The 23,718-nt window shown below is 40.0% G+C and overlaps 1 protein-coding gene across 2 annotated transcripts in view; it reads left to right on the plus strand.

Annotated features, from left to right (window-relative positions):
* Positions 1 to 23,718, plus strand: part of Rab14 (RAS oncogene family member Rab14) — an 88,263-nt gene that overhangs the window by 12,773 nt on the left and 51,772 nt on the right. For both annotated transcript variants that reach the window (XM_053777816.2, XM_070086415.1), the window contains exons 4-5: positions 6,935 to 7,094; positions 21,686 to 21,762. In XM_053777816.2, the coding sequence (XP_053633791.1) occupies positions 6,935 to 7,094; positions 21,686 to 21,762 (237 nt within the window). The remainder of the gene's footprint in view (positions 1 to 6,934; positions 7,095 to 21,685; positions 21,763 to 23,718) is intronic.

The raw sequence follows: 23,718 nt of genomic DNA on the forward strand, positions 1-23,718 counted from the left end.
GACTGTGCCATAGTACTATGTGTTGAGCTCAGCTCACTCAGATAAGCCGTGAGTGGTAAATGTGGGGCTAGATGTGAGAGAATGGGTCGATGCAGTAAGTATGCACCATATAAAAAAAGGAAATCCTGCAGCATGCAGTGCATAATGAGAAAAAATCTGCAATTGTGTTTTTGGTGTAAAACGGCAAGTTTGCAGTGTATTTTCATGTGGTTTTTATGATTGTATTCTCTGTTTCTTGGTCTCAGTTGATAGAATGGAAGATATATTACAGAAAAAGAGATGATTGTAATTAGTTTTAGGACTGAAAATAGTTTGAAATTGAGCTCAAATTAGCGGAAATGTTCGATTTTTGCCGATGTTCAAGAGTAAACAAATCACATCATGCATCCAATACATGTCAACTGGTGGGTCTAATATGCATTCACAAATGTGCTGATATTATTTATACAGTTACTATTACAATATTGCATAATAGTAAATCTTCTATTTTTTTGTGTGAAAAAATCAAAATGGAATTCATGTGTAAAGCCTGGAAACATAACTAATGAACAGAGAAAATGCTATTTTAGTGCCAGGAATGTCTGCATTGTTTATTCTGGACCCTGTTTTGAAATTGGAATAATTTGAAATTTGCGTGGAATTGGCCAAATTACCGATTACTGATAACTTTATTGGGTAGTTGACAGAGTTGATTGGGCGATTTCTTGTGCTCAATCGATAAAATGGAAGACAAACTAGCAAAATAGCTAAGACTTGGTTCCACTGGACTCACATTGGACAAAATTGCTAATGCATGGATATTGCTGACAGCAAAATTTGCGAAAGCATAATTTTGTCAGTTTTCTGTCAAATTTCATACTTTTTGTTTTATTACCTTCAGCAAAAGATTGTCTACCATTTATATATATACATATATATATACATATATATATACATATATATATACATATATATATACATACATATATACATATATATACACATATATATATACATATACATATACATATATACAGTGGACCCCCGCATAGCGAACGCCTTGCATAGCGAACAATCCGCATAGCGGACGCTTTGTTCGCTAAAATTTTGCCCCGCATAGTGGACAAAAACCCGCTCAGCGGCCTTCGTCCGAGACGCGTCCAATGTGCGCCCTCAGCCAGCCTCACATGTGCCGCCCGTGCCATTGTTTACCAGCCAGCCTCCGCGGTAACATTCAAGCATACACTCGGAATATTTCGTATTATTACAGTGTTTTCGGTGCTGTTTCTGGAAAATAAGTGACCATGGGCCCCAAGAAAGCTTCTAGTGCCAACCCTACACCTCAAATGGTAAGAATACCCATTGAAATGAAGAAAGAGATCATTGATAAGTATGAAAGTGGAGTACGTATCACCGACCTGGTCAGGTTGTACAAGAAACCAAAATCAACCATCTCTTCTATTGTGGGCAAGAAAACGGCAATCAAGGAAGCTGTTGTTGCCAAAGGTTTAACTGTGTTTTCGAAACAAAGATCGCAAGTGATGGAAGATGTTGAGAGACTCTTATTGGTGTGGATAAATGAAAAACAGCTAGCAGGAGATAGCGTCTCTCAAGCGATCATATGTGAAAAGGCTAGGAAGTTGCATGACGATTTAATTAAAAAAATGCCTGCAACTAGTGATGATGTGAGTGAATTTAAGGCCAGCAAAGGTTGGTTTGAGAGATTTAAGAAGCGTAGTGGCATCCATAGTGTGATACGGCATGGTGAGGCTGCCAGTTCGGACCACAAAGCGGCTGAAAAATATGTGCATGAATTCAAGGAGTACATAGAAACTGAAGGACTGGAACCTGAACAAGTGTTTAATTGTGATGAAACAGGCCTGTTCTGGAAGAAAATGCCAAGCAGGACCTACATTACTCAGGAGGAAAAGGCACTCCCAGGACATAAGCCTATGAAAGACAGGCTTACTTTGTTGATGTGTGCCAATGCTAGTGGTGATTGCAAAGTTAAGCCTTTATTAGTGTATCACTCTGAAACTCCCAGAGCGTTCAGGCAAAAGAATGTCCTCAAGGATAATTTGTGTGTGCTGTGGAGGGCAAACAGTAAGGCATGGGTCACTAGGGAATTTTTCTATAACTGGTTACACCATGCATTTGCCCCCAATGTGAAAGATTACCTAACTGAAAAGAAATTAGACCTTAAGTGCCTCCTAGTGTTAGACAATGCCCCTGGTCATCCTACAGACGTGGCAGAGTGACTTTATGGGGACATGAGCTTCATTAAGGTGAAGTTTTTGCCTCCTAATACCACTCCTCTCCTGCAGCCCATGGACCAGCAGGTCATTTCCAACTTCAAGAAACTGTACACAAAAGCTCTGTTTCAAAAGTGCTTTGAAGTGACCACAGACACTCGATTGACTCTAAAAGAGTTTTGGAAGGATCACTTTAATATCCTCAATTGTGTAAACCTTATAGGTAAGGCTTGGGAGGGAGTGACTAAGAGAACCTTGAACTCTGCTTGGAAGAAACTGTGGCCAGAATGTGTAGACAAAAGGGATTTTGAAGGGTTTGAGGCTAACCCTGAGAGGAGTAGTATACCAGTTGAGGAATCAATTGTGGAATTGGGGAAGTCCTTGGGGTTGGAGGTTAGTGGGGAGGATGTGGAAGAGTTGGTGGAGGAGGACAATGAAGAACTAACCACTGATGAGCTGATAGATCAACTTCAAGAGCAAGAGGCCAGACCTGGGGAAACTGGTTCAAAGGAGGGGAGAGAGAAATTGAAGGAATTGCCTACTTCAAAGATTAAGGAAATGTGTGCAAAATGGCTTGAAGTGCAAACCTTTTTTGATGAAAATCACCCTCACACAGCTATTGCAAGCCGTGCTGGTGACTGTTACAATGACACTGTTGTGAACCACTTTAGACAAATCATAAAGGAACGAGAGGTACAGGCCACTATGGACAGATATGTTGTGCGAAAGAAGTCCAGTGACTCTGAAGCTGGTCCTAGTGGCATTAAAAGAAGGGAAGTAACCCCAGAAAAGGACTTGCTACCTCAAGTCCTAATGGAAGGGGATTCCCCTTCTAAACACTAACACTCTCTCTCCCCTCCTCCCATCCCATCAATCATCACCAGATCTTCAATAAAAGTAAGTGTCATGTAATTGTGCATGCCTTTTTCAGTTTGTGTGTACTAAAATTAACATTTTTTTGTGGTAAAAAAATTTTTTTTTCATACTTTTGGGTGTCTTGCATGGATTAATTTTATTTCCATTATTTCTTATGGGGAAAATTAATTCGCATAGCGAACATTTCGCATAACGGCCAGCCCTCTTGCACGGATTAAGTTCGCTATGCGGGGGTCCACTGTGTGTGTGTATATATATATATATATATATATATATATATATATATATATATATACAGTGGACCCCCGGTTAACGATTTTAATCCGTGCAAGAGGGCTCATCGTTATGCGAAATAATCGTTATGCGAATTAATTTTCCCCATAAGAAATAATGGAAATAAAATTAATCCGTGCAAGACGCCCAAAAGTATGAAAAAAAAATTTTTTTACCACATGAAATGTTAATTTTAATACACACAAACTGAAAAAGGCATGCACAATTACATGACACTTACTTTTATTGAAGATCTGGTGATGATTGATGGGATGGGAGGAGGGGAGAGCATTATCTTCTTACTGTTTAGAAGGGGAATCCCCTTCCATTAGGACTTGAGGTAGCAAGTCCTTTTCTGGGGTTACTTCCCTTCTTCTTTTAATGCCACTAGGACCAGCTTCAGAGTCACTGGACCTCTGTCGCACAACAAATCTGTCCATAGAGCTCTGTACCTCCCGTTTCTTCAAGACTTTCCTAAAATGGGCCATAACATTGTCATTGAAATAGTCACAAGCACGGCTTGCAACAGCTGTGTCAGGGTGATTTTCATCTATAAAGGTTTGCAGTTCAAACCACTCTGCACACATTTCCTTAATCTTTGAAGTAGGCACAATGGATTCCACAACTGGCATAGGCTTCTCAGGGTTAGCCCCAAACCCTTCAAAATCTTTCTTAATTTCCATACTAATTCTCACCCTTTTTACCACAGGGTTGGCACTAGAAGCTTTCTTGGGGCCCATGGTCACTTATTTTCCAGAAACACCACCGAAAACACTGTAATAATACGAAATATTCCGAGTGTATGCTTGGATGTTACCGCGGAGGCTGGCTGGTAAACAATGGGACGGGCGGCACATGTGAGGGCACATTGGACGCGTCTCGGACGAAAATCGGTATGCGGGTTTTTAATCGGTATGCGGGGCAAAAATTTTGCGATAAAAGTAATCGTTATGCGGAAAAATCGCTATGCGATGCCATCGTTATGCGGGGGTCCACTGTATATATATATATATATATATATATATATATATATATATATATATATATATAAATATAAAGAAGGGAATGTATGAAAGTATAGTAGTACCAACACTCTTATATGGATGTGAAGCTTGGGTGGTAAATGCAGCAGCGAGGAGACGGTTGGAGGCAGTGGAGATGTCCTGTCTAAGGGCAGTGTGTGGTGTAAATATTATGCAGAAAATTCGGAGTGTGGAAATTAGGAGAAGGTGTGGAGTTAATAAAAGCATTAGTCAGAGGGCAGAAGAGGGGTTGTTGAGGTGGTTTGGTCATTTAGAGAGAATGGATCAAAGTAGAATGACATGGAAAGCATATAAATCTATAGGGGAAGGAAAGAGGGGTAGGGGTCGTCCTCGAAAGGGTTGGAAAGAGGGGGTAAAGGAGGTTTTGTGGGCGAGGGGCTTGGACTTCCAGCAAGCGTGCATGAGCGTGTTAGATAGGAGTGAATGGAGACGAATGATACTTGGGACCTGACGATCTGTTGGAGTGTGAGCAGGGTAATATTTAGTGAAGGGATTCAGGGAAACCGGTTATTTTCATATAGTCGGACTTGAGTCCTGGAAATGGGAAGTACAATGCCTGCACTTTAAAGGAGGGGTTTGGGATATTGGCAGTTTGGAGGGATGTGTTGTGTATCTTTATACGTATATGCTTCTAAACTGTTGTATGCTGAGCACCTCTGCAAAAGCAGTGATAATGTGTGAGTGTGGTGAAAGTGTTGAATGATGATGAAAGTATTTTCTTTTTGGGGATTTTCTTTCTTTTTTTTTTGGGTCACCCTGCCTCGGTGGGAGACGACCAACTTGTATATATATATATATATATATATATATATATATATATATATATATATATATATATTTACTGGACAAGTTTTAGATGTGGGATCTGAATAGTGAAAGGTTTAATGTTTGCCAAGGTGTTATGTTTTCATAGCTGTGATATTCGTATGTATATTTTTGTTTATATTTTTGCTACGAAGACTAATCTTGATCACGCTTAGCTTGTTTCAAGTAGAAAACTGTAGGCCTATTGGAGTGCAGGTTTGTGAATTGTATTTGTATGATGGAAAAAAATTGTAATATGTAAGTAATGGAAGCAAGATGAATGACAAATAAAACCAAAAATATTTAGGTTCTGAATATTATCTAGACCTTTAAATTTTGGCAGATGATCTAAATACTATATCTTTTTCAATGTACACATTACATGTAGATATCTTTGGGTAATTTTAGAATAGTCATTTGATGTTAATCCTTTTTTTTTCTTGAATTGATGCCGATTATTTTAACTTTGTATTTATTTTTCTTGTGTGTTGGTGTATGTTTTGGGAAGATGCTTAGTCTTGCATGTATGAATGTATACATATTTTATTAACAGCAGTACTGAGTTACCTCGTAGGTCCAAGTGCTCTCTAACCCTTTCAGGGTTTCCAATGTACTAGTACAGCTTAGGCACCAGGGTTATTGACGTACTAGTACGCCTAAATTCTAGCGCCTTTAAATCTAGCAAGAGAAAGCTGGTAGGCCTACATATGAAAGAATGGGTCTATGTGGTCAGTGTGCGCAGTATAAAAAAAATCCTGCAGCACACAGTGCGTAATGAGAAAAAAAAACTTTGACCATGTTATTGGTTTAAAACAGCGACTTTGCACTGTATTTTCGTATGGTATTTATGTTTGTATTCTAGTTTTCCTGGTCTCATTTTATAGAATGGAAGACATATAGAAATTGAGATGATTTTGATTGGTTTCTCAATGAAAAGTACGTTTAAATTGAGCTCAAAAGAGCAGAAATGTTCGATTTTTGCCAAAGTTCAAAAGTAAACAAATCATGCCAAGCGTCCAATACACATCAACTGGTGAGTCTGATGTTCTTTCACAAGTGCGCTGATATTATTTATATCATTTCTACACTAATGCAGTAGTCTGCATAACAGTAAACCTTCTATTTTTTGTGAGAATAAAAATTCAAAGTGGAAAGCAAAAGAAATGTAAGAGGGGCCTGGGGACGTGACTAATGAACAAAGGAAATGTTATTTTAGTGCCAGGAATATCTGTCTTGTTTATTCTGGACCCTATTCAGAAATTGGCATCTTTTGAAATTTGTGTGAAATTGGCAAAATTGCTAATTTCTGACCATTTTATTGGATAGTTGAAATCGGTAAATGGGTGGTTTCTTGTACTCATTCGATAGAGAAAATGGAGTTTTAGCGAAATAGTTATGATTTTTGTCAACTAGTACATTGGAATTGGCCGAAAATAGGGCTCAAAGTGTGCGAAATCGCCGATGCATAAACATTGACAAGACCGCTAACTTCGCAAGAGCATAATTCTGTAAGTTTTCCATCAAATTTCATATTTTTGGTGTCATTATGATCGCGAAAAGATTCTCTGTCTTTGCATAAGAAAAAATAATTTTTTTTTCCGAAAAATTTTTGACCCCGAGAACAAGTCTAGGAGAGGGCCATTCGACCCTGAAAGGGTTAAATATTACACTTTCCTTCCTTTATTTTGCATGTTTCTCTATTTTCAGATCGTATTACCGAGGTGCTGCAGGAGCGTTAATGGTGTATGACATCACTAGGAGATCTACCTACAATCATCTTAGTTCTTGGTTGACAGATGCACGCAATCTTACCAATCCTAATACTGTAATTTTCCTTATTGGAAACAAGGCTGATTTAGATGCACAGGTGAGCCTTAAAAAATTTATTGAAGTTATAATCTTTAAGCATGAAAGTCTGTATCCAGTATTCTTTTACTTATAGGAACATTGCCCCGAAGGATTGGTTGTGCAGGATGTTAACAGAATAAAATAAGGGTTTCGACAAATGTTCCTTGTAGCAACGGAAACCCCTTTTAATTTCCACCACAGTACTGTACTGCTGACCCTCAACTAACGGCAGCATTAAGTAATGGCAATTTCGTCTAACGGCGCTTTTTGCCGTAGGAAAAAATGCCTTAACCAACGGCAAAATACTTAACCAACGACGTCAGTGTGCCATTGTTTACAAGCTGTTGCGACCGGTTTCCACATGTGCCTCCCATACATTTTGGATTATTCCACTGTTTCTAGTGCTTGTAACCGCTAAATAAGCCACCGTGGGTCCCACAAAAGCTTCCAGAGCCAGCCCTTTGGTAAAGGATGTGAGAAACATAGAATTCAAGAAAAAGTTTCTAGAAAAATATGAAAGTGGTGGTGGTAGAGGGTGGTAGTGATTGTGATGGTGGTAGAGGGTGGTAGTGATTGTGATGGTAGTAGAGGGTGGTAGTGATTGTGATGGTAGAGGGTGGTAGTGATTGTGATGGTAGAGGGTGGTAGTGATTGTGATGGTGGTAGAGGGTGGTAATGATGGTGGTAGAGGGTAGTAGTGGTTGTGATGGTGGTAGAGGGTGGTACTGGTTATGATGGTGGTAGAGGGTGGTAGTGATGATGGTAGAGGGTGGTAGTGGCTGTGATGGTGGTACTAGTTGTGATGGTGGTAGAGGGTGGTACTGGTTGTGATGGTGGTAGAGGGTGGTCCAATGATTCTCAAGCTGGTCCTAGTGGCATTGAAAAACCAAGAAGGAGGTAACCCCACCAAAGGACTTGGTACCTGAAGTCTTTATGGAAGGGGATTCTCCTTCCAAGCAATAGACAATCTTGAATCTCCCGTGCTGCTGGCACATCACTCATCAACAACTCCACAATAAAGGTAAGTGGCATTTAACCCTTAAACGGTCCAAACGTATATATACTTTTATTTTTCCTGCCTTCAAATTTGGCACGATTGGCCTGAGATGCCTTGTCAGCATAGAATGGGTCCTAACACTCAGCGTGCGCGGTATTAAAAAATCTGGGACCACTTAGTACCTTGTGGGAGCGCCAGTTAAATTGAGTGCCAGCTAGAGCAAACAGTGCAGCAAACACCAAGGATTCACTGGTCTTTTCTTCTTTCAACACACCGGCCATATCCCACCAAGGCAGGGTGGCCCAAAAAGAAAAACGAAAGTTTCTCTTTTAAATTTAGTAATTTATACGGGAGAAGGGGTTACTAGCCCCTTGCTCCCGGCATTTTAGTCGCCTCTTACAACACGCATGGCTTACAGAGGAAGAATTCTGTTCCACTTCCCCATGGAGATAAGAGGAAATAAACAAGAACAAGAACTAGAAAGAAAATAGAAGAATACTCAGAGGGGTGTGTATATATATGCTTGTACATGTATGTGTAGTGTGACCTAAGTGTAAGTAGAAGTAGCAAGACATACCTGAAATCTTGCATGTTTATGAGACAGACAAAAGACACCAGCAATCCTACCATCATGTAAAACAATTACAGGTTTTCGTTGTACACTCGCTTGGCAGGACGGTAGTACCTCCCTGGGCGGTTGCTGTTTACCAACCTACTACCTAGGGGATTCACTTATATAATGTCATATTAACACTCCTCTTTTAAGAGGAAAGTGATGTTAATCCCAAGTTTAGGGTCTGTCTATCTCTGTATCTCTATCTCTGTCTTCCTCTGTCTTTCTCTGTCTACCTCTGTCTATCTGTCTTTGTGTATCTGTCTCTGTATCTCTTTCAATCTGTCTCTTTCTATCTATCTCTGTCTCACAGGTACACATAAATACAAGTATACATAGTGTAAATTACCAAGGATAACCCAAAAAATCCAATCAAAGTGCTATATTCTGCTTGAAGATGTGAGTAAAGGTGATGACAGTCTTGTGGCTCTCTCTGAGACAGAGAGCTAGACAGATACAGATAGGGAGCTTGACAGACAGACATGTTTGTACCAGTGAAAACAAAGTGAGGGTGATGCTCATCAAATATCACCTCTAATCTTTTCTTATCAGCTGCACCCTCCCCCACCCTTGTGTATGCTCATCAAACGTCAGATGTTATCTCATCTTATCATGTCACTTTCAGGGGTGGACTTTGTTTTTTATGCTTCAAGTGAACTTCTTATTACCTATTATTATTATTATTATTATTATTATTACGTATCATCATCATCCTCATCATCATCCTCATCATCATCCTCATCATCCTCATCATCCTCATCATCCTCATCATCATCCTCCTCATCATCCTCCTCATCATCCTCCTCATCATCATCCTCCTCATCATCCTCCTCCTCCTTCCTCCCTCCCTCCTTCCCTCCCTCCCTCCCCTCCCCTCCCCTCCCTCCCCTCCCCTCCCCTCCCCTCCCTCCCCTCCCCTCCCTCCCCTCCCCTCCCTCCCCTCCCCTCCCTCCCCTCCCTCCCCTCCCCTCCCCTCCCCTCCCTCCCCTCCCCTCCCCTCCCCTCCCCTCCCCTCCCCTCCCCTCCCCTCCCCTCCCCTCCCTCCCTCTCTCCCCTCCCTCCCTCTCTCCCTAAGGCAGGTGTAAATGTTCACCTGTCAGTTTGTTTGTGACAATTTGAGTACAATTTCAGTACCTAATACTAGTGTCAGAACAAAGATTGGTTATGAAATGACAAGAACTACTACAAATTGTAATTATCAGAACATAAATATTACATAAAATAATATGAAAAATAGAAAAAAAGGTATATCCGCAACACTTCTGCAAGCGGCAGGACTCCATGTTGCTGTCACATGAGCATCCAGTGCCAACTTCTTGGCCTCATGTCTCCATAAGTACTGACCCTAATTTTTTTTTTATTCTAAAACATGTCATTTTTTTTTTTTTTTTTTGCAAAATATTCGGGGCGCTGCACAAGTGAACGTGTATATACGTTTGGATCGTTTAAGGGTTAATTATTGTTTATTTTGCATGTCCCATTCCTTTCCATATAAGGAAATGTATATTTTATGTAAAATTTTTTTTTTTTTTTTCAGACTTTGGGGTGTCAGGAATGGATTACTGTAATTCTGTTTCCATTATTTCTTATGGAAAAATTAACTTGAGCAACGGCAATTTTGACCAACGGCAAGCCCTCTGGAACGGATTAATGCCGCTGGTTGAGGGTCCACTGTATTAGATTTTAGAGTACAAAAGTACTGTAGTTGGCTGTAATGGTGAAAGGATGACTTGTACTGCTTAGAATGTCTTTGAAAGAATCTAATTTTTTTTTTCCAATGACCAGGTTGTATCTTAACTAGGCAGGGTGACCTGAAAGGAAAAACTAAAAGTTTCTCTTTTTAAATTTAGTACAGTGGACCCCCGCATAACGCTATTAATCCGTTCCTGAGAGCTCAATGCTATGCGAAATTATCATTCTGCGAATTAATTTTCCCCATAAGAAATAATGGAAATCAAATTAATCCGTGCAAGACACCCAAAAGTATGAAAAAAAAAATATACCACATGAAATATTAATTTTAATACACACAGACTTAAGAAAACATGCATAGTTACATGACACTTACCTTTATTGAAGATGTGGTGATGATTGATGGAATGGGAGGAGGGGAGACTGGATGGTTTTTGTGTTTAGAAGGGGAATCCCCTGTACCTCTCGTTCCTTTATGACTTTCCTAAAGTGTTTCACAACAGTGTCAGTGTAATAGTCACCAGCACGGCTTGCAATAGCTGTCTGAGGGTGATTTTCATCCATGAAGGTTTGCACTTCAAGCCACTTTGCATAGATTTCCTTAATCTTTGAAGTAGGCAACTTCTTCAATTTCTCTCTCCCCTCCTCCGAAGCAATTTCCTCAGGTGTGGCCTCTTGCTGTTGAAGTTGATTTAGCAGCTCATCAGTGGTTAGTTTTTCATTGTCCTCCTCCACCAACTCTTCCACATCCTCCCCACTAACCTCCAACCCCAAGGACTTCCCCAATGCCACAACTGATTCCTCAACTGGCATAGAATTCTCAGGGTTAGCCTCAAATCCTTCAAAATCCCTTTGGTCTACACATTCTGGCCACAGTTTCTTCCAAGCAGAGTTCAAGGTCCTCTTAGTCACTCCCTCCCAAGCCTTATCTATCATAAGGTTTACACAATTGAGGATATTAAAGTGCTCTCTCCAAAACTCTCTTAGAGTCAATTGAGTTTCTGAGGTCACTACAAAGCACCTTTCAAACAGAGCTTTTGTGTACAGTTTTTTGAAGTTTGCAATAACCTGCTGGTCCATGGGCTGCAGGAGAGGAGTGGTATTAGGAGGCAAAAACTTCACCTTAATGAAGCTCATGTCCCCACAATGTCGCTCTGCCAAGTCTGTAGGATGACCAGGGGCATTGTCTAACACCAGGAGGCACTTAAGGTCTAATTTCTTTTCAGTTAGGTAATTTTTCACAGTGGGGGCAAATGCTTGGTGTAACCAGTCATAGAAAAAGTCCCTAGTGACCCATGCCTTATTGTTTGCCCTCCACAGCACACACAAATTAGCCTTGAGGATATTCTTTTGCCTGAGCGCTCTGGGAGTTTCAGAGTGATACACTAATAAAGGCTTCACTTTGCAGTCACCACTAGCATTGGCACACATGAGAAGAGTAAGCCTGTCTTTCATAGGCTTATGTCCTGGGAGTGCCTTTTCCTCCTGAGTAATGTAGGTTCTGCTTGGCATTTTCTTCCAAAACAGGCCTGTTTCGTCACAATTAAACACTTGTTCAGGTTTCAGTCCTTCACTGTCTGTGTACTCCTTGAATTCATGCACATATTTTTCAGCTTCTTTTTGGTCCAAACTGGCAGCCTCACCATGCCTTATCACACTATGTATGCCATTACGCCTCTTAAATCTCTCAAACCAACCTTTGCTGGCCTTAAATTCACTTGCATCACCACTAGTTGCAGGCATTTTTCTAATTAAATCCTCATGCAACCTCCTAGCCTTTTCACTTATGATCGCTTGAGAGATGCTATCGCCTGCTATCTGTTTTTCGTTTATCCACACCAATAACAGTCTCTCAACATCTTCTATCACTTGCGATCTCTGTTTCGAAAGCACAGTTAAACCTCTGGCAAGGACAGCTTCCTTGATTGCCGTTCTCTTGGACACAATAGAAGCGATGGTTGATTTTGGTTTACTATACAACCTGGCCAGCTCGGAGACACGCACTCGACTTTCATACTTAGCAATGATCTCTTTCCTCATCTCCATAGTAATTCTCACCCTTATACCTGTAGGGTTGGCACTAGAAGCTTTCTTGGGGCCCATGGTCACTTATTTTTCAGGTGAAATCACTATAAAAAGGCTGTAATAATACGAAATGTTCCGATTGTATGCTTGAATGTTACCGCAGAGGCTGGCTTGTAAACAATGCCAGTGGCAGAACAAGTGAGGCTGGCTCAGGCCGCATGGACGTGTCTCGGACGAATCGCGTTGAGCGAATTTTTTAACACTATGCGAGGTAAAATTTTAGCGATAAAATGTATCGCTATGCGGATTTAACACTATACGATGCCAACGTTATGAGGGGGTCCACTGTAATATATACAGGAGAAGGGGTTACTAGCCCCTTGCTCCTGGAATTTTAGTTGCCTCTTACGACACACATGGCTTACAGAGGAAGAATTCTGTTCCACTTTCCTGTAGAGCCATAAATAATTATTATTATTATTATTATTTTTTATTATCACACTGGCCGATTCCCACCAAGGCAGGGTGGCCCGAAAAAGAAAAACTTTCACCATCATTCACTCCATCACTGTCTTGCCAGAAGGGTGCTTTACACTACAGTTTTTAAACTGCAACATTAACACCCCTCCTTCAGAGTGCAGGCACTGTACTTCCCATCTCCAGGACTCAAGTCCGGCCTGCCGGTTTCCCTGAACCCCTTCATAAATGTTACTTTGCTCACACTCCAACAGCACGTCAAGTATTAAAAACCATTCGTCTCCATTCACTCCTATCAAACACGCTCACGCACGCCTGCTGGAAGTCCAAGCCCCTCGCACACAAAACCTCCTTTACCTCTTCCCTCCAACCTTTCCTAGGCTGACCCCTACCCCGTCTTCCTTCCACTACAGACTGATACACTCTTGAAGTCATTCTGTTTCGCTCCATTCTCTCTACATGTCCGAACCACCTCAACAACCCTTCCTCAGCCCTCTGGACAACAGTTTTGGTAATCCCGCACCTCCTCCTAACTTCCAAACTACGAATTCTCTGCATTATATTCACACCACACATTGCCCTCAGACATGACATCTCCACTGCCTCCAGCCTTCTCCTCGCTGCAACATTCATCACCCATGCTTCACACCCATATAAGAGTGTTGGTAAAACTATACTCTCATACATTCCCCTCTTTGCCTCCAAGGACAAAGTTCTTTGTCTCCATAGACTCCTAAGTGCACCACTCACCCTTTTCCCCTCATCAATTCTATGATTCACCTCATCCTTCATAGACCCATCCGCTGACACGTCCACTCCCAAATATCTGAATACATGGGATTATTATTATTATTATAATTATTATTATTATTATTATTATTATTATTATTATTATATCCAGAAATAAGACTCCATATCTCATTGTACTTGATATGCACGAAACCCCTCGAATGAACTCGTATACTGGGCAAAATTGGCTGAATTAATTGTACTTTTAAGTCCTTGAACTTCAATGTTTATTGAACTATAACTGTAAATAAAAAAATAAAATAAAATATTTATATCTTTGTTAACCCTTTGACTGTTTACGCCGTATAAATACGTCTTACGTGCCACTGTTTCTGACATATATACTCAATAATTCTAGCGGCTTCAAATCAAGCGGGAGAAAGCTGGTAGGCCCACATGTGAGAGAATGAGTCTGTGTGGTCAGTGTGCACCACATAAAAAAAATCCTGCAGCACACTGTGTAATAAGAAAAAAAAAATAATTTTTTTTTGGATTAAAACGCCGACTTTGAGGTGTATTTTCGTATAGTATTTATTGCTGTATTCGCGTTTTCATGGTCTTAGGTGATAAAATGGAAAGCATATTACAGAAATAGAGATGATTTTCATTACTTAGACAATGAAAACGACCTTGAAACTGAGTCAAAGTAGCAGAGATGTTCGATTTTTACCAATGTTCAGGAGTAAACAAATCACACCACACTTCCAATACACGTCAACTGGGGAGTCTAATATTCTTTCACTAGTGCACTGATATTATTTATACCATTTTTACAATAATGCAGTAGTCTGCATAACAGTAAATTTTGTATTTTATTGTATGAATAAAAAATCAAAATAGAAAGCAATAATAATATAAGAGGGGCCTAGAGATGTGATTAATGAACAGAGGATATGTTATTTTAGCGCCAAGAATGTCTACCTTGTTTATTCTGGACCCTATTTTGAAATTGACATCTTTTTTAATTTGCGTGAAATTGGCCAAATTGCCAATTTCTGACCACTATATTGGGTAGTTCAAATTGGTAAAAGGGCGATTTCTTGTACTCATTTGATAGATAAAATGTAGTTATAAAGAAATAGCTATGAGTTTGGTCAACTGGAACAACGGAATTGGCTGAAAACAGGGCTCAAAATTGGCGAAATCGCCGATACGCATATGTCGCCGTGACTGCTAACTTTGCGGGAGCGTAATTCCGTGAGTTTTTGACCAAATTTCGAACTTTTGGCGTCATTACCATCGGGAAAAGATTCTCTATCATTTCATAATTTTTTTTTTTTTTTTTTTTTTTTTTTTTTTTTTTTTTTTTTTTTTTTTTTTTTTTTTTTTTTTTTTTTTTTTTTTTTTTTTTTTTTTTTTTTTTTTCAAAATTTTAACGACATAGAATGACAGTTTCAGAAGGGGGCCTGCAACAGTCAAAGGGTTAAGGTTACAACGTGTGTTTACATATCATAATATGATTGGAGCAAAGAAAGCCACTATTGTGCTGAGGCATTTCAGGCAGACTTAACCTAATACTTATAGACTACTTAAGTCTAGACAGGTGAAGAGTGGTAGAATACAATAGTCAATATTTCAGCTCTATTATTAATAGGAGGTAGTACAGTTTATGACAATCTTACATTTTTAAGTACGTAATTAAGTTCTTTTACAGTGGTAGAATACAAATATTCTATATGTATTTCACTATTATTAATATGAGGTAGTACAATTAGTGATACAAACATACATTTATAAGTTTGTAACAATGGTTTAACAGTTAAGGGATAATAAAGTACGTATTTGGGGGAGTTACTTTGAATTTGGTTGGGGTTTAGCATTGTGTGGGTATGTTTGTTATTAAGAGATGAGATGATTTTTGAGTATGGTCCTAAACTAATTTGTGGGCAGGGAACCTCTTGCTGTTTCAGGCAGAATGTTCTAGATCTTAGGGCCCTTTATGTGCATTGCATTTTTGCAAAATGTCAGACGGACATGAGGGATGTCAAAATGTGTTTAGTGCCTCATGCTATGCCTGTGTGTTCTGTTGAATCTGTCTAGGAGAAGTTTGAGCGGAGGGTTGATATTGGAGTTTAATGTCCTGTATATGTAGTAGGCACAAAAATAAGTGTGTATATTATAATAATAACAGGTACGTCTTGCTACTTCTACTTACACTTAGGTCACACTGCACATACATGTACATGTTCATTTATACACACTCATCTGAGTTTTCTTTGATTTTATTTTAATAGTTCTTGGTCTTATTACTTTTCCTTTTAGATCCATGGGGAAGTGGAATAAGAATCTTTCCTCCGTAAGCCATGCGTGTTGTAAAGGTCAACTAAAATGCCGAGAACAATGGGCTAGTAACCCCTTTTCCTGTAATAATTACTAAAAAGAATAAGAAGAAAATTGTTAAAGTGGGAAGTCTGAATGTGCGTGGATGTTGTGCAAATGATAAGAAAGAGATCATTGTGGATGTTATGAATGAGAAGAAGCTGGATGTCCTGGTTTTAAGTGAAACAAAGCTGAAGGGGGTGGGAGAGTTTCAGTGGAGAGGAATAAATGGGATTAGGTCAGGGGTTCCAAATAGTTAGAGCTAAAGAAGGAGTAGCAATATTGTTGAAGGATAAGTTATGGCAGGAAAAGAGGGAATATAAATGTATTAATTCAAGGATTATGTGGAGTAAAATAAAGGTTGGATGTGAAAAGTGGGTTATAGTAAGCATATATGCACCTGGAGAAGAGAGAAGTGTAGAGGAGAGAGAGAGATTTTGGAAAATGTTGAGTGAATGCATGGGGAGTCTTGAACCAAGTGTGAGAGTACTTGTGGTTGGGGATTTTAATGCTAAAGTGGGCAAAAATGTTGTGGAGCAAGTAGTAGGTAAATTTGGGGTGCCAGGGGTAAAGGAAAATGGGGAGCCTTCAGTTGAGCTGTGTGTAGAAAGATGTTTGGTAATAAGTAATACATATTTTATGAAGAAGAGAATAAATAAATATACAAGGTATGATATAGCACGTAATGAAAATAGTTTGTTAGATTATGTATTGGTGGATAAAAGGTTCATGGGTAGGCTCCAGGATGTACACGTTTGTAGAGGGGCAACTGATATATCGGATCATTATTTAGTTGTAGCTACAGTTAGAGTAAGAGGTAGATGGGAAAAGAGGAAAATGGCAACAACAAGCAAGAGGGAGGTGAAAGTGTATAAACTGAGTGAGGAGGAAGTTCGGGTGAGATATAAGCAACTATTGGCAGAAAGGTGGGCTAGTGCAAAGATGAGTAGTGGGGGGGGGGGAAGAGGGTTGGAATAGTTTTAAAAATGCAGTATTAGAATGTGGGGCAGAAGTTTGTGGTTATAGGAGGGTGGGTGCATGAGGAAAGAGGAGTGATTGGTGGAATGATGAAGTAAAGGGTGTGATAAAAGAGAAAAAAGTTAGCTTATGAGAGATTTTTACAAAGCAGAAGTGTTATAAGAAGAATCGAGTATATGGAGAGTAAAATAAAGGTGAAGAGAGTGGTGAGAGTGTGCAAAAGGAGAGCAGATGATAGGGTGAGAGAGGCACTGTCAAGAAATTTTAATGAAAATAAGAAAAAATTTTGGAGTGAGTTAAACAAGTTAAGAAAGCCTAGAGAACAAATGGATTTGTCAGTTAAAAACAGAATAGGGGAGTTAGTAGATGGGGAGATGGAGGTTATGGGTAGATGGCGAGAATATTTTGAGGAACTTTTAAATGTCAACGAAGAAAGGGAAGCGGTAATTTCATGCACTGGCCGGGGAGGTATATCATCTTTTAGGAGTGAAGAAGGACAGGATGTGAGTGTGGGAGAGGTGCATGAGGCATTAGGCAGAATGAAAGAGGGTAAAGCAGCTGGAACTGATGGGATCATGACAGAAATGTTAAACGCAGGGGGGGATATAGTGTTGGAGTGGTTGGTATTTTTGTTTAATGTATGAAGAGGGGAAGGTACCTAGGGATTGGCAGAGAGCATGTATAGTCCCTTTATGTAAAGGGAAGGGGGACAAAAGAGATTGTAAATATTATAGAGGAATAAGTTTACTGAGTATACCAGGAAAAGTGTACGGTAGGGTTATGATTGAAAGAATTAGAGGTAAGACAGAATGTAGGATTGCGGATGAGCAAGGAGGTTTCAGAGTGGGTAGGGGATGTGTAGATCAAGTGTTTACATTGAAGCATATATGTGAACAGTATTTAGATAAAGGTAGGGAAGTTTTTATTGCATTTATGGATTTAGAAAAGGCATATGATAGAGTGGATAGGGGAGTAATGTGGCAGATGTTGCAAGTACGGAATAGGTGGTAAGTTACTAAATGCTGTAAAGAGTTTTTATGAGGATAGTGAGGCTCAGGTTAGGGTGTGTAGAAGAGAGGGAGACTACTTCCCAGTAAAAGTAGGTCTTAGACAGGGATGTTTAATGTCACCATGGTTGTTTAATATATTTATAGATGGTGTTGTAAAAGAAGTAAATGCTAGGGTGTTTGGGAGAGGGGTGGGTTTAAATTATTATTTATTTTTTTATTTTTTTTATTATCACACTGGCCGATTCCCACCAAGGCAGGGTGGCCCGAAAAAGAAAAACTTTCACCATCATTCACTCCATCACTGTCTTGCCAGAAGGGTGCTTTACACTACAGTTTTTAAACTGCAACATTAACACCCCTCCTTCAGAGTTCAGGCACTGTACTTCCCATCTCCAGGACTCAAGTCCGGCCTGCCAGTTTCCCTGAACCCCTTCATAAATGTTACTTTGCTCACACTCCAACAGCACATCAAGTATTAAAAACCATTTGTCTCCATTCACTCCTATCAAACACGCTCACGCACGCCTGCTGGAAGTCCAAGCCCCTCGCACACAAAACCTCCTTTACCCCCTCCCTCCAACCTTTCCTAGGCCGACCCCTACCCCGCCTTCCTTCCACTACAGACTGATACACTCTTGAAGTCATTCTGTTTCGCTCCATTCTCTCTACATGTCCGAACCACCTCAACAACCCTTCCTCAGCCCTCTGGACAACAGTTTTGGTAATCCCGCACCTCCTCCTAACTTCCAAACTACGAATTCTCTGCATTATATTCACACCACACATTGCCCTCAGACATGACATCTCCACTGACTCCAGCCTTCTCCTCGCTGCAACATTCATCACCCATGCTTCACACCCATATAAGAGTGTTGGTAAAACTATACTCTCATACATTCCCCTCTTTGCCTCCAAGGACAAAGTTCTTTGTCTCCATAGACTCCTAAGTGCACCACTCACCCTTTTCCCCTCATCAGTTCTATGATTCACCTCATCCTTCATAGACCCATCCACTGACACGTCCACTCCCAAATATCTGAATACATTCACCTCCTCCATACTCTCTCCCTCCAATCTGATATCCAATCTTTCATCACCTAATATTTTTGTTACCCTCATAACCTTACTCTTTCCTGTATTCACTTTTAATTTTCTTCTTTTGCACACCCTACCAAATTCATCCACCAATCTCTGCAACTTCTCTTCAGAATCTCCCAAGAGCACAGTGTCATCAGCAAAGAGCAACTGTGACAACTCCCACTTTATGTGTGATTCTTTATCTTTTAACTCCACGCCTCTTGTCAAGACCCTCGCATTTACTTCTCTTACAACCCCATCTATAAATATATTAAACAACCACGGTGACATCACACATCCTTGTCTAAGGCCTACTTTTACTGGGAAATAATTTCCCTCTTTCCTATTTTTTTTTTTTTTTTTTTTTTTCAACAAGTCGGTCGTCTCCCACCGAGGCAGGGTGACCCAAAAAAGAAAGAAAATCCCCAAAAAGAAAATACTTTCATCATCATTCAACACTTTCACCACACTCACACATTATCCCTGCTTTTGCAGAGGTGCCCAGAATACAACAGTTTAGAAGCATATACATATAAAGATACACAACATATCCCTCCAAACTGCCAATATCCCAAACCACTCCTTCAAAGTGCAGGCATTGTACTTCCCATTTCCAGGACTCAAGTCCGACTATTTGAAAATAACCGGTTTCCCTGAATCCCTTCACTAAATATTACCCTGCTCACACTCCAACAGATCGTCAGGTCCCAAGTATCATTCGTCTCCATTCACTCCTATCTAACACGCTCATGCACGCTTGCTGGAAGTCCAAGCCCCTCGCCTACAAAACCTCCTTTACCCCCTCTTTCCAACCCTTTCGAGGACGACCCCTACCCCTCTTTCCTTCCCCTATAGATTTATATGCTTTCCATGTCATTCTACTTTGATTCATTCTCTCTAAATGACCAAACCACCTCAACAACCCCTCTTCTGCCCTCTGACTAATGCTTTTATTAACTCCACACCTTCTCCTAATTTCCACACTCCGAATTTTCTGCATAATATTTACACCACACATTGCCCTTAGACAGGACATCTCCACTGCCTCCAACCGTCTCCTCGCTGCTGCATTTACCACCCAAGCTTCACATCCATATAAGAGTGTTGGTACTACTATACTTTCATACATTCCCTTCTTTGCCTCCATAGATAACGTTTTTTGACTCCACATATACCTCAACGCACCACTCACCTTTTTTCCCTCATCAATTCTATGATTAACCTCATCCTTCATAAATCCATCCGCCGACACGTCAACTCCCAAGTATCTGAAAACATTCACTTCTTCCATACTCCTCCTCCCAATTTGATATCCAATTTTTCTTTATCTAAATCATTTGATACCCTCATCACCTTACTCTTTTCTATCTTCACTTTCAACCTTTACACACACTCACAAACTCATCCACTAACCTTCGCAATTTTTCTTTAGAATCTCCCATAAGCACAGTATCATCAGCAAAAAGTAACTGTGTCAATTCCCATTTTGAATTTGATTCCCCATAATTTAATCCCACCCCTCTCCCGAACACCCTAGCATTTACTTCTTTTACAACCCCATCTATAAATATATTAAACAACCATGGTGACATTACACATCCCTGCCTAAGACCTACTTTTACCGGGAAGTATTCTCCCTCTCTTCTACACACCCTAATCTGAGCCTCACTATCCTCATAAAAGCTCTTTACAGCATTTAGTAACTTACCTCCTACACCATACACCTGCAACATCTGCCACATTGCCCCCCTATCCACCCTGTCATACGCCTTTTCCAAATCCATAAATGCCACAAAGACCTCTTTAGCCTTATCTAAATACTGTTCACTTATATGTTTCACTGTAAACACCTGGTCCACACACCCCCCTACCTTTCCTAAAGCCTCCTTGTTCATCTGCTAAATTATGGGGAATGAAATACAAAATGGGAATTGACACAGTTGCTTTTTGCTGATGATACTGTGCTTATGGGAGATTCTAAAGAAAAATTGCAAAGGTTAGTGGATGAGTTTGTGAGTGTGTGTAAAGGTTGAAAGTGAAGATAGAAAAGAGTAAGGTGATGAGGGTATCAAATGATTTAGATAAAGGAAAATTGGATATCAAATTGGGGAGGAGGAATATGGAAGAGAATGTTTTCAGATACTTATCAGACAGCACACAGAATTCACTTTTAACATCTAGAACACCCTACACACACTCGCTTTAAGTAACCTTGGCCGAAAGTCCCACCTACAACTCACACTCACACTGACTTTAACAGAATATAACCTACAGCACAAACTTTGACATTAATTTAAACCTGCACAAACCCCTAATTCTACTAATGCTGATTTTACACATCAGTTCACCACAGTATGACCCATACAGGTTTTGCACAATTTTTTTATTGTAATGATAATCAGACTATTTGGATAAATTTTTTCTTTTTAACACGTTGACCGTCTCCCTCCGGGGCAGGGTGACCCCTAGAAAGAAACATTTTCACCATCATTCACACATAATTATTGTCTTTGCAGAGGAGCTCAGATACAACAGTTTAGATACTGTCCAGACATTCTACTGGATAATATTAGATCATCTTTTAAATCACTTAATATTTATTATGATTTTCAATGTCTTTACCTTCAATACAGAGAGATGTTACATATGAAGAAGCTAAGCAGTTTGCTGAAGAGAATGGCTTGATGTTTGTTGAAGCGAGTGCGAAAACGTGAGTACAACTGGGGCCTACTATTATTAGGTATTAGATACTGTATTATCATTTATATATTGTCTCTATTTTGCCACTTTGTTTCAGGATTATATTTTGAGAATACTTTGTTATATTGACTTACCATGTGCAATGCAACATTTATGTTTGTTGATAAAAAAAAAGATTCCTATGGAAACCATAAATATGCTTTAAAATGTCAAGAAATGCTGCCCTATCATAATGTAAGTTCAGGTATGTAAGATTACAAAGAACTATATTACAGATAATTTAGCCTGGCCATTAGTGATGCTTTACTGACTTTCTTGGGTTATCCTGGGTGGCTAACCCTCCGGGGTTAAAAATCCGAACGAAATCTTATCTTATCTTATCTTACCTTTGGGGATAGCACCAAACCCATTGAGATCATACAGGGTTTGGATGAATGGGAGGCATTTAAGTTCAATCAAAGGAAGGGAAGGATGGGTTCAATTCCTTGAGTCAAGAACTCCTCATTGGTATCAAGGCTCCCTACCTAGAGGAGTTGGTCATTCATAATTTTTTTTTTTTTTTTTTTTTCCAACAAGTCGGCCGTCTCCCACCGAGGCAGGGTGACCCAAAAAAGAAAGAAAATCCCCAAAAAGAAAATACTTTCATCATCATTCAACACTTTCATCACACTCACACATTATCACTGCTTTTGCAGAGGTGCTCAGAATACAACAGTTTAGAAGCATATACGTATAAAGATACACAACATATCCCTCCAAACTGCCAATATCCCAAACCCCTCGTTTTAAAGTGCAGGCATTGTACTTCTCATTTCCAGGACTCAAGTCCGACTATATGAAAATAACCAGTTTCCCTGAATCCCTTCACTAAATATTACCCTGCTCACACTCCAACAGATCGTCAGGTCCCAAGTAGCATTCGTCTCCATTCACTCCTATCTAACACGCTCATGCACGCTTGCTGGAAGTTAGTTAGTTTAATATGTTTATTATGCACCCCATACCCATCCTGTGGGCGGTAGTCAAAAGATTACAGAGGTACATAATGGGTCCAGGGACTGGGCCTCAAAGTTTTGATAGCTGAGCAAGTTACAGAGGTAATGAATTCACAATTTACAAAGGTAATGAACTCACAATTTACAAAGGTAATGAACTCCAGGTAGGTCTAGTCACAATCATGACAAGTTACAAAGGTATTTACAGATTACAGAGGTACACAATGGGTCCAGGGACCAGGCTCCAAAGTTTTGATGGCTGAACTAGGTACAAGGTAATGAATACTGTAAGAATGGTTACTTACGTGTATACATGGCTGCAATCATGAACAAATTTTAGAGTAATGAGCAATTCACACTTCCACACCCGGTCACAACTGTGGTGAGTTATTGGTGCAAATGTTGATTGCTGAGTCTCTCTCTCTCTCTCTCTCACACACACACACACACACACACACACACACACACACACACACACACACACACACACACACACACACACACACACACACATACAAATTCATACACACACACACACACACACACATACACAAACTCGGGGCCAGGAGCTAGGACTCGACCCCTGCAACCACAAATAGGTGAGTACACAAACTCATACACACACATGCACACACACACACACACACACACACTCATACACACTCATACTCACACACACACTCATACTCTCACACACACTCATACTCTCACACACACTCATACTCTCACACACACACACACACACACACACACAGACAGCAAATGTAGTTCCCATTTTCAAAAAAGGAGACAGAAAAGAGGCACTAAACTATAGACCTGTGTCATTGACGTGTATAGTATGCAAAATTATGGAGAAGATTATCAGGAGGAGAGTGGTGGAGCACCTGGAACGGAACAGGAGTATAAATGCCAACCAGCACGGATTCACGGAAGGCAAATCCTGTGTCACAAACCTTCTGGAGTTTTATGAT

The sequence above is a fragment of the Cherax quadricarinatus genome, chromosome 18, assembly GCF_038502225.1.
Source record: "Cherax quadricarinatus isolate ZL_2023a chromosome 18, ASM3850222v1, whole genome shotgun sequence".
In the NCBI taxonomy this organism is placed as follows: Eukaryota; Metazoa; Arthropoda; class Malacostraca; order Decapoda; family Parastacidae; genus Cherax; species Cherax quadricarinatus.